Source organism: Carcharhinus amblyrhynchos, chromosome 10, assembly GCF_965287045.1.
Source record: "Carcharhinus amblyrhynchos chromosome 10, sCarAmb.v2.hapA, whole genome shotgun sequence".
NCBI classification, from domain to species: Eukaryota; Metazoa; Chordata; class Chondrichthyes; order Carcharhiniformes; family Carcharhinidae; genus Carcharhinus; species Carcharhinus amblyrhynchos.
Window position 1 is genome coordinate 101062965 of NC_137333.1, and position 12303 is coordinate 101075267.

The 12303-nt window shown below is 45.2% G+C and overlaps 1 protein-coding gene across 2 annotated transcripts in view; it reads left to right on the top strand.

Annotated features, from left to right (window-relative positions):
- Positions 1-12303, top strand: part of sts (steroid sulfatase (microsomal), isozyme S) — an 80130-nt gene that overhangs the window by 6890 nt on the left and 60937 nt on the right. For both annotated transcript variants that reach the window (XM_080197668.1, XM_080197669.1), the window contains exons 3-4: positions 7658-7779; positions 11309-11431. In XM_080197668.1, the coding sequence (XP_080053794.1) occupies positions 7658-7779; positions 11309-11431 (245 nt within the window). The remainder of the gene's footprint in view (positions 1-7657; positions 7780-11308; positions 11432-12303) is intronic.

A 12303-nucleotide genomic window follows, 5' to 3' on the forward strand; every position in this document is an offset into this window, starting at 1 on the left:
CTTAAAATATGCCCACGTGCACTAGTAAAAAGGGAAAGAAATATACTGACAGTCAGGATCGGACATTCATCAATAAGGAGCAGGAGTGGGCCATCGGACATTCATCACAAGGGGCAGGAGTGGGCCATCGGACATTCATCATAAGGGGCAGGAGTGGGCCATTTGTTCCTTTGGACTTGCTCCACAATTCAGTGAGGTCATGGGCAATCCAATTGTGGCTGCAATTACATCAAACCAAATGCCTACCTCCAAACCTTTAACTCCTTAACTTGTCAATTTAAAAAAAAATCCATTAAAATGCTTTTGAACCATTGACGTTCTTTTTGAAGAGTAGTTCCTGTTGTGTTCAGCATGAATTGTCTCTGTAACAGAAAACAGAGTAATTGTTGCCATTGGAAGGCTATTTTCAAGGGATTCTACAGGGTTGTATACTAGATTTCCTACTTTTCATGATGTGTATTAATAATTTGGACATAAAGGTAGAGGGAATGATCATGATGTTTGCAGTAGATACCAAAACTGGCCGCATGGTTAATTTTTTTTTGTTTTGATTTATTATTGCCACGTATTGGTATACAGTGAAAAGTGTTGTTTCTTGCGCACTATACAGGCAAAGCATACTGTTCATAGAGTACATAGGGGAGAAGGAAAGGAAAGGGTGCAGAATATAATGTTGGAATTACAGATGGGGGGGGAGAAAGATGAGTTTAATAAATGCTAGGTCCATTCAAAAATCTGATGGCAGCAGGGAAGAAGCTGTTCTTGAGTGGGTTGGTCCGTGACCTCAGACTTTTGTATCTCCTTCTTGACACAAGAAGGTGGAAAGGAGTATGTCTGGGGTGCATGAGATCCTTGATGATGCTGGCTGCTTTTCCAAGGCAGCGGGAAGTGTAGACAGACTCAATGGGTGGGAAGCTGGTTTGCTTTGTGGACTGAGCTTCGTTCACAACCTTTTGTAGTTTCTTGTGGTCTTGGGCAGAGCAGGAGCAGGTCGTGATACATCCAGAATGGATGCTTTCTATGGTGCACCCATAAAAATTGGTGAAAGTCAGAACGAACATGCCGAATTTCCTCAGCTTATTGAGAAAATAGAGGAGGTGGTGGGCTTTCTTAACTACAGTGTCAGCGTGGAGGGACCAGAAAAGATTGGTTATCTGATCACCGAGAAACTTGAAGCTCTTGACCATTTCCACTTCATCTCTCGATAATGAGAAGGATAGCTCTAAACCACATTAAGATATCAATGGACTGGTCAGTTGGGAATAAAAGTGGCAAATGGAATTCATGATGTGGAGATGCCGGCATTGGACTGGGGCAAACACAGTAAGAAGTCTCACAACACCAGGTTAAAGTCCGACCAATTTATTGGATAGTAAACCCACAAACTTTTGGAAACGCTGTTCCTTTGTCAGGTGTGTGGAAAGTTCTTTCCACGTTTTCCACACACCTGATGAAGGAACAGCGTTTCCAAAAGCTTGTGGGTTGACTATCAAATAAACTAAATGGAATTCAACCCAGGGAAGCGTGAGGTGATGCATTTGGGGAGGACAAACAAGGTGGAGAATGGGAGGAAGTGAGGGATCTTGGAGTGAATGTCCACAGATTGATGAGGTGGTTAAGAAAGCACGTGCAATTCTTTCCTCTGTTAGTCATAGCATAGTTTATAAGGGCAAGGAGGTTATGCTGGTACTGCATAAAACATTAGTTAGTTCATAACTCAAGGGCCTTGTGTCTCTCTGATCATCTCATTAAGGAAAGGAAGTAATTGTACACAAGAGAGTGCAGAGGAGGTTTAAAGGAAGTTGCCAGGACTGAAAAATTGAGGAAAGATTGGACGGACTGGAAATAATGTCCTTGGAGCAAGGGGAGTCTGAAGGGAGGTTTGTTGGAGATGTACAACATTGTGGGGGGCTGGGACAGAGTGGATAGGAAGGATCCATTTGCTTTGGCAGAGGGGTCAGCAACCAGGCATTTGAAGTGTTTGTCAGAAGGATTAGTGCGGAGGAAGAGGTTTGGGGTGGGGTGGCGGGCATTGTGGAATGAGGAAAAAATATTTTTATCCAGAGGGCTGTCGGGGTCTGCCTGAGAGAATTCAGAAGCAGAAGCCCTCATCTTATTTAAAAGTTGTCTGGATATGCACCTGAAGTGGCGTTACCTGCAGGACCACGGACCAAGAGCTGGAGAATAGGATGGGGGTGGTCGTCTTGGTTAGTGCAGACACAATCAGCCAAGTGGCCTCTTCCTGTGCAATAGACTTTCTGTGACTGATTCAGCACAGATCAAGATCCCAAAAGCTTTGGGATTGTTTGCATTAGAATGCACCCTTAAGAGGTTTTTGGTGGGGGGGAGGTTTCAAGGTAATGGTTGAAATTTGACACAGGTATTGAAGAGGTGAGCTCCAGGGGTGCAATCTGTTCATGAGTGCGTGAAGTACAACCATGTCGCCGGAGGGCCATTGGCACCAATGAAGGCACTGCGTGCCAGGAGCCTAGCACCTTCAGGAGAACAGCATCCAAAGTTGGCAAGAGGCTGGGCAGAAATGAGAAGCACTTGCATTCAATGCAACAAAGTTGTTGAAGAGTCTGTGCAATCTTATCGCACGTTCTTTTGGATTGCAGTTCAAAAGCAAAACGTACAGACATGCACAAATAGCTGTGGGGGAGTGGGTAAGATTGAATTGTGGTATCAGTGCTGTTTGAAGCATCAGTTTCAGTTATCAGCATATTGTGAGTGGGAGGAAGTTACTATATTGGCAAGACTCTCTCTCACTGTGTTACTAAACACAGCTACTGACAAGTCCGACAGGAATCTTCCTTCCTCCCTGATTCCAGCGAGTGTTTTTGTGATTAATCACCGTTAAGCAAATGGAATTGTGTTTATGCAACTCCTTTCACAACCGCGGCATTTTCCAAAATACCTTACAGCCGATGTCACAATCAGTTAACAAATGATTAGTTCAAGACGTCGAACTGACGCCCATGGCTCTGGGCTTGTAACTTTTGTTCCCAGGTGCAGTTGTAATACAGGAGATGTGGCAGTCAATTTACACTTAGAAAATTCCCCCCCCACCTCCGCCACCCACCCACAGCTATGTCTTAAGGACCATATAATCTGTTTGAGTGATATTGAGGGATGAACATTGGCCAGGACAATGGAGGGAACTCTGCTACTCTTCTTTGAGTAGGGTCGTGGGATCTATGAAGACAGACAGGCTGTTTTACATCTCATCCCGGTCTCATGCATCAGTCTACTGCCACTCAACAGTGATGTCCACCTTGGTGGCTGGGATATCTCCACAAGCTTCTCCATGGCACTCTAATGCTTGAACAGTGCACAAAGAGAACAGTGCCCCTGCAGGATAGGAGGAGGAGACAATACCGAGACCATGTTGGATCAGCTCTGATTAACATGGTTCCGATCCCAGCACCATGGTTTGCTGGCTGATCCTTTTGACAGAGCGATGGCCGCAGAGGTGAAAAAGTTTATCAACACCTTCACTGATGTAAATGTGCCAAAGTGGCTCACAGGAGTGACAATCAAACAGAATTTAACAAGGAGCCAAACAAAATTGAATGAGCAACGTAAAACTCAGAGCGGTGGGTTTTAAGGGAAGTCTGAAAGAAATAGACAGTGTGTGATGAGGCTTGAACATAGGAGCATAGGAACATAAAAATTAGGAGAGTCGTCAAAGAAATTCAGCCCTTCGAGCCTGCTCCGCCATTCAATCAGATCATAGCAGATCTCTCCCTGGTCTCAAATCCAACTCCCCATCTGTTCTCCATATCCCTTTATCTCTTATTGTATTAGAAATATATCTATCTGGGAGGGGCAATTGCAGAGCTTGGGCGGAAGTAGCTGAAGATACTTGCCTCAGTGGGAATTTTCAAACCTTATTTATTCGTCACAAGTAAGGCTTACGTTAACACTGCAATGAAGTTGCTGTGAAATTGCCCTAGTTTCTATAGTTCGGTACTTGTTCAGGTCAATGCACCTAACCAGCACACCTTTCGGACTGTGGGAGGAAACTGGAGCACCCAGAGGAAACCCACGCAGACACAGGGAGAACATGCAAACTCCACACCGACAGTAAACCAAGCCAGAAATCGAACCCAGATCCCCAGCGCTGTGAATTTGGCTCTTAAGATTTAGATTCGTAATGCAGAAGATCAAGGAACGATCTAATGTGGGGTGTCTAAATTGAAAGAGTGCTAAAATCAATGGAGAGAGAGAGGGGATGTAGCCCAAGGTAATGGAGATTGGCATGAAAAACTGTAACTGAATAGTGAGTGCTCTTTTAAGGAGGAGGTGTAGCTTTGGTACATTCCAACTGGGATTAAAAATAGGGCAAGCAAAGCCATGCCTTTGATGAGATCCTTTGATGAAGAGGGAGATGGAGAGTAAAATGAATCAAAAAATAGGATGTATGATACATGTCAGGTGAATTCTTCAAGCAAGAACCAGATCAAATGCAATTGCTGAAGAGAGGAAGTGAAGAGGAAAATCATACTGGCACAGTGGTTAGCACTGCTGCCTCATAGCGCCAGGACTCGGGTTCAATTCCAGCCTTGGGTCACTGTCTGTGCAGAGTTTGCACGTTCTCCCCGTGTCTGCATGGGTTTCTTCCATGTGCTCTGGTTTGCTCTCACAGATCAAAGATACACAGGTTCGGTGGATTGGTCATGCTAAATTATGTCTTGCTGTCCCAAGATGTGTAGGTTAGGGGAATTAGAGGGGTAAATACGTAGGGTTACAGAGATAGGGCAGGGGAGTAGGCCTGGATGTGATGAGTCGGTGCAGACTCGATGGACGAATGGCGGTCTTCTGCATTGAAGTGATTCTTTGATTCTTCCCTATTTGAAGAGTGAATGAGAATAGAATGGCAGTCACCTTCAAAGGCAAACCAAAGATCTTCTCTGGGCATGTAAATAGAATGTGGGCAGTAAGATGTGGAATGGGTCCAATCAGCAACGAGAAAGATGAAAGATGCTTAGAGGCACAGGGCAAGCCTTACTCAGTGCTTTGTATTGGTATTTACTCAAGAAGAGGGAGCTGACAAAATATTGGTGGAAGCGGAGATCATAGAGGTAATGGACGGGATGAAAATTGAAAAGCAGGCTGTTAAGAAAGCCCACCAATGTCTCTACTTTCTCAGGAGACTTAGGAAATTCAGCATGTCTGCTACAACTATCACCAACTTCCACGGATGCACCACGGAAAGCATTCTTTCGGGTTAGGGTCATAGGTTTAAGGTGCGAGGGGCAAGGTTTAAAGGAAATGTACGAGGCAGATTTTTTACATAAGAATAGTGGGTGCCTGAAACTCATTGCTGGGGGAGATATTGGAAGCAGATATGGTAGTGACTTTTAAAGGGGGGTGGGGGTGGCCTTGACAAGTACGTGAATTGGATGGGAATAGAGGAATATGGTCCCCGGAAGGATAAAGGGTTTTAGTTAAGTTGGGCAGCATGGTCGGTGCAGGTTTGGAGGGCCGAAGGGCCTGTTCCTGTGCTGTAATTTTCTGTTCTTTGTTCTTTGTATCACAGCTTGGTATGGCTCCTGCTCTGTCCAAGACTGTAAGAAACTATGAAGGTCGTGAATGAGGCCCAGTCCATCATGCAAACCAGCCTCCCATCCGTGATATTGTCTACACTTCCCGCTGCCTCAGAAAAGCAGCCAAAAGCATCAAGGACCTTACACACCCTGGACATTCTCTCTTCCACCTTCTTCTGTCGGGAAAAATATATAAAAGTCTGAGATCACATAGCAACCATCTCAAGAACAGCTTTTTCCCTGCTGCCATCAGACCCTTGAATGGACCTACCTCGCATTAAGTTGATCTTTCTCTAAACCCTAGCTATGACTGTACATACATGCTGCACCCTCTCCTTTCCTTCTCTTTGGACAGGAGGCTTTGTCTGTATAGGGTGCAAGAACAATACTTTTCACTGCATACTCATACATGTGACAATAATAAATCAAATCAAATCAAAATCTATGCCTAGAGTGGATAAGTCACCTGGTCTGGATGACTTGCATCCCGGGTTACTAAGTGACGCAGGAGTGGAGTTAGTGGAAGGGTTTGCCATCATTTTTCAATCCCCCCATTTGCCAAAGGATTGGAGAGTGACAAATGTGATACCTTTGTGAAGAAATGGTCCAAGCACAATCTAAATCATTATAGGCCAGTTAGTTTAAAGTCAGTGGTGGGCAATCTTTTAGAGTCAATAATTAGGAAAGAACATCAACAGGCACCTGGAGAGGTTTGAGTTCATTAAGGAGCACCAGCACCAATCTGTAAAAGGGAGAAAAGCGGAGAATCTGAGTATTCAATGCGCAGTTAACCACAATCAAATAATTCGCTGGGCCTGATTTATCAGATAACGGAGTTTCTCATCCACCGCCCGGAGAGTTGACAGGGAATATCCCACGTTAATTGCCAAAGTTTGAGGTGCCTGACCCCATCTGGGGAGGAAGTTTTTCCCTAAAGAGCTGCCAACCAATCCAATTGGCCAGCAACTCTGTAGTCCCAGCGGTGCCAGGCTTGTGCCAGGGCCCACTGCCAGAATTACAGGCAGTCAACAAACAATGGAAGCTTGTGCGTGGCACAGTGGTTAGCACTACTGCCTCACAGTACCAGGGCCCCGGGTTCAATTCCCGGCTTGGGACACCGTCTGTGTGGATCTGCACATTCTCCCAGCATCTGCGTGGGTTTCTTCCGAGTGCTCCAGTTTCCTCCCACAGTCCAAAGATGTGTGGGTTAGGTGGATTGGCCATGCTAAATTGCCCCTTAGTGTCAGGGGGATTAACGGGGTAAATATGTTGGATTACAGAGATGGGGCTTGGGTGGAATTGTTGCCGGTGAAGTTTCAATGGGCCGAACATCCTCCTTTTGCGCTGTAGGGTTTCTATGATTCTTATGGATGCTGAACTTAAGGCAGGCCCCACCGAGGGGGCTGAGGTGGCCAAATTTAAGAGGCCAGAGGGGGTTAAAAGAGCAATATGGGAAGGGGTGCCTCCAGAGGGCAGAAGGGACCCCCCTTACCAAAGACCAGCTTGTGCCGTAAAATGTGAAAAACTAACAATTGGCCACTTAAGAGTCTCAATGTTCACGGGATACGTGGATAAGGAGAAGTGGGTAATCAGAGACAGCAAAGGACAGACTGAATGTGGAGATTTGGAGAACGGGATCAAAACTGAAATAGTACATCAGGGACATTTATAATCTGGGAAAATGAAAGGAGAAGGAAGGACTGAGTGACCCATTCATTTTCTCTAGCCTCTTGCTCACAAACAGAGGTCGGACAGTTTTCTCTCACATTGCATAATTCCAAATTATGACCAATAGTTCAGATAAAGTCAGAGGACGGGAAAACATTTCCATAGTAAGTGTCATTTATACCAAAATAGGGAAATGGCTGTATAGCGCACAATGATGTTGCATTGTTGTCGTGATATAGAGGTACTAAACACTGCATTGCTACTGGCTTACTAGATTTCATTTGCACCTCCCAAGACATAATACCACACAAAGTTGCATATTTTTTTTTGTCCAAGCAGCTTAAATACTTAACATTCCTGTCACTGAATTGAATTTAGTGAGCTTTCTTTCTCATCTTTGTACTTTTCAAAATCTTTCTCCTCTGTGCGCATTGTTCCAGGACACCCCATATAGACAGCCTGGCAAAGGATGGAATAACATTGACACAGCATATCGCTGCAGCCGCGCTCTGCACCCCAAGCAGAGCTGCTGTTCTGACGGGCAGGTACCCCATCAGATCAGGTAGGTGCACTTGTATCTAAAGCAATATCAACAAAGGAATCACACTGCTGCGTTTACGCAAAACTTACGCAAAAAGAAGTGAGGCGTTTTTGTGTGGTGCGTGCCCAGAGTTAGACATTTTCCTGCTGCCACAACCCCAATCCCACCCTTCCCCATGGAGAGACTCAAAAACCAGGATGCAGGTTTCAAAACTGGAGCCAGTAAAGGTCAGCGAGCTCAAGGGTGATGGGTGAATAGAACTTTGACCTCTTCTCAAATATATCTTAGCGCTGGTCTTCATCTCAGTAACATCACCAGTCTCTGCCCCTGCTCCACCCATCTCCTTCTGAAGCACTCACTCTTACCTGTGTCAATTCCATTCTTGACAACTCCAATGCTATGTTGGTTGGTCTCCCATTCTCTGCAATGATCACTTTATCTAAAACATTGCTACCTATATCCTCTCTCTCTCTCTCATCAAATCCCACTCACTCTTACCCTTGTTTCTTAGAACTCCTACAGTGTAGAAAGAGGCCATTTGGCCCATCGAGTCTGCACCGACAACAATCCCACCCAGACCCTATCTCTATCACCTCACATATTTACCCTGCTAAGCCCTCTAACCTATGTATCCCGGGACATTAAGGGGCAATTAAGCATCTTTTGGACTGTGGAAGGAAACCAGAGCACCTGGAGGAAACCCACGCAGACACGGGGAGAACGTGCAAACTCCACACACAGTGACCCAAGCTGGGAATCGAACCCAGGCCCCTGGAGCTGTGAGGCAGCAGTGCTGACCACTGTGCCACGTTAATGGTGGGCATCATCGTGGGTGGGCTGGAAAGGACTTTTGGCCACTCTTCAAATGTTTTTGTACTGCCTTCACCGATAAAACTTCCGCCCTAATTTCCTCTGCTTACACCTCTCTAACGTGCCTTTGGCATGCCTTTTTGTATTAAGGATGTTATTTGGATGTAGATTGTTGTTGGCAGTTGTGCTGGGGATACATGTTGTGCAGTTGCACCCTGCCGCCCTTGTCACTAGTATGGATGCTACACTGAGCAAGCTGTGGGCTGATGGTACTGCAGGATTTGCTTGGATCATTTGGCTGCTACACATTCACTCACCAGCTAACACATTTTGTGACAATTGTCCAACGGTGCAGTTTGATTGTCAGCGATAGCTTGGAACGCATCGTGTTTAATGGGTCCAAGGATCTGCTTCATGTGCAGCTTTTGTGATTTTATTCTGCACCTGACAGCTCCATGCAAGGTAGTGATTAAGTCAGTTGCTTGGATCAAAATCGAACCCAAGGGTGTTTTGCATTGTCTGACTGGCAGGAGACTGTTGGCAATGATTAATGGTCAAGTCCAATTTCCATAACTGCATTCTGCCAGGAGTATCCAAATAGCAATGAGAATCCTGGCCAACGTTTCTTCTCTCTTAGTCTCTCTGTCTCTGTAATACCATAAGACACAGGAGCAGAATTAGGCCACTCGGCCCATCGAGTCTGACTGCCATTCAATCATGGCTGATATTTTTTTCATCCCCGTTCTCCTGCCTTTTCCCCATAATCCCGACCCCCTTATTAATCAAGAAGCTATCTTTGTCTTAAAGACACTCAATGACCTGGCCTCCACAGCCTTCTGTGGCAAAAGTTCCACAGATTCACCACTCTGATGAAGAACTTCCTCCTCATCTCTGTTTTAAAGGATCGTCCCTTTAGCCTGAGGTTGTGTCCTGTGGTTCTAGCTTTTCCTACTAGTGGAAACACCCTCTCCACATCCACTCTATCCAGGTCTTGCAGTATCCTGTAAGTTTCAATAAGATTCCTCCTCATCCTCCTAAACTCCAACGAGTACAGACCCAGAGCCCTGTCTCTCCTTCCTCCTCTCAAAATGCTGAGGCCAATTTGTTGTGATGGCATGGTGGCACAGTGTTTAGTGCTGCTGCTCCACAATGCCAGGGGGCCCAGTTGGGTCACTGTCTATGTGAAGTCTGCAGTTCTCCCCATGTCTGGGTCGGTTTCCTCCGGGTGCTCTGGTTTCCTCCCCCTGTCCGAAAGATGTTCCGGTTAGGTGCATTGCCCGTGCTAAATTCTCTGTGTGGCGGCTAGGGGATTTTCACAGTAACTTTGTTGTAGTGTTAATGTAAGCCATACTTGTGACACTAATAAATAAACAAAAACATTTTGAGTTTCTCCAACTTGGCACTGACCAGAGATTGAGTGTTATATGCATTGACTCAGTTTCTTGCCGGAGAAACTTACTGATCTGCTGGGCAGCTGAGATTAGTCTATCCTCAGTTGTGTCCGTCCTCGCTTGCTCGCACACTGAATTGGCAAGCATTTTGTTCAGCTGTTTTGAGAACTTGTCCATCTATAACACACCATTTGTGGTGTTCATTTGTATTCAGTGCCCTAAGTGAATGCGCTATACCATCAATTATCATTAGCCTTTACTGGGTTGGCAATTTTCACCTTAGTCAAGTTCAGTCATTGGACCATTACTTTAAATGGAACTTTTTATTTCCATCCTATAATTATCATTAACAGCTGTTTTCTTTTTCTGAACACTTATCGTTTTCCAAGGAAATGCTATGTAATGCAAACTCCACTAATGTGTAGCCATAGATTTTATTACCTCTAACCTATAATCCTTTGCGCTCCTCCCAAAAAGAGAAACAGCACAGAGCTTGATTTATATCACACCTTATTGTTGCTCTCAAAGATCAAACATGTAACAGGATAGGTTTAGACTTTGCACAATAAAGTAAAGCAGTTAATAGCGTGCCAGCACCTGTTACACAAAGGACCCTTCATCTGTAATGATCTTGGGAATCACTGAAGTGAGCTTAATGAGTTGAACAGACCTTGGTTTAAGATTTCCAATTAATACACCTTGAGTAATGCAGTGCTGCACATGAGCATTATCCTAAATGATCTTTTCAAGCCACAAGATGAGTACTTGAAATCGAAATGAGGAAATGGGCATCCCTGGGATTTAATAGGATTAATTAACACTCTGGTAAAAACATGGCTCAGCAGGTGAAAAGAGAAAGGGGAAGAATGATCAAGCTTCTCAAGCGCACCACTGCGTAATGTAGCAGTCTGCTGAGATGAGGTGGACAAATATTCTGGGAAATGCTTCCCTGACTTCTGAACACACGTAGGCGATGGTCCAAGACACTATCAGATGCTTAATTTTCCATGACCCGCAAACCAATCCTCCAAATGGAAAAGACCTCCTCATCAAGAACTTTTCTGTCTGCCCTTTGAAAGGTTGTGCAAGGACTCAGTGACCACTCTGTAGTCAAAAGCGCTTGAACGTGACCACTTGGAATAGGGTACTTGGAAGTCTCCAACTGTTGTTGCTGCAACATTGTGACCTAAATTGGGACAAGGTGGTTGGACCACTTTACCATACATCGTATTTAATGCTCTTGTCACCCAGTCTACTGTGAACAATGACTTGAAAGATGCACAAAGTTAAATGTTCAGTGTGCACACATCGTTAAAACTGATGGGCAAAGTCTGTTTTCTTCCCTTTAGGAATGACCAGCTTCCAAAAAATAGGTGTCTACATTTTTGCAGCTGGGTCAGGTGGACTTCCCACAAATGAGACAACCTTCGTCAAGCTGTTACAAGAGCAAGGCTATTCCACTGGCCTCATTGGTAAGACAAAGCAGCCATTGGTAACCATGCCTTCAACTATCTAGGCCCTAAGCTTTGAAATGTCTCCTTTTTAAGACGATCAAAAAATTGAAATCATAGAATCCCCACAATGCAGAAGGAGGCCATTCAGCCCATCGAGCCTACACCGACGACAATCCCACCCAGGTCCTATCCCCTTAACCATATTTAGTTACCCCGATAATCACTCTGATACTAACGGACAATTTAACATGGTCAATGAACCTAACTCCCCAACTTTGGAGTGGGAGGAAACCGGAGCACCCAGAAGAAACACACGCAGACATGGGGAGAACGTGCAGACTCTGCACAGACCGTGACCCAAGTCAGGAATCTGGATCCCTGGTGCCATGAGGCAGCAGTGCTTGCCACTATGCCACCCCACGGAAAAGCCTCTCTATTTTGGTCATCTGTCCTAATATTTTCTTTGCTCAGCTTGATAACCCTCTGTGAAGTACCTTAGCTGATCGTCCAGCTCAATAGCCTGATCCTGCTTTCTTCCCATAACCTTTGATCCCATTCACCCTAAGTGCTATATCCAGCCACCTCTTGAATACATTCGATGTTTTGACATCAACTACTTCCCGTGGTTATGAATTCCACAGGCTTACCACTCTTTGGGTGAAGAAATGTCTCCTCATCCCCGTCCTAAGTGATCTACCCTGAATTCTCAGACTGTGACCCCTAGTTCTGGACCTCCCCACCATCGGGAACACCCTTCCTGCATCTACCCTGTCTGGTCCTGTTAGAATTTTATAAGTTTCTATGAGATTTCCCCTCCCCCACCAATCTGAACTCCAGCAAAAACAATCCTAACCTAGTCAATCCCTCCTCATACATCAGTCCCATCATCC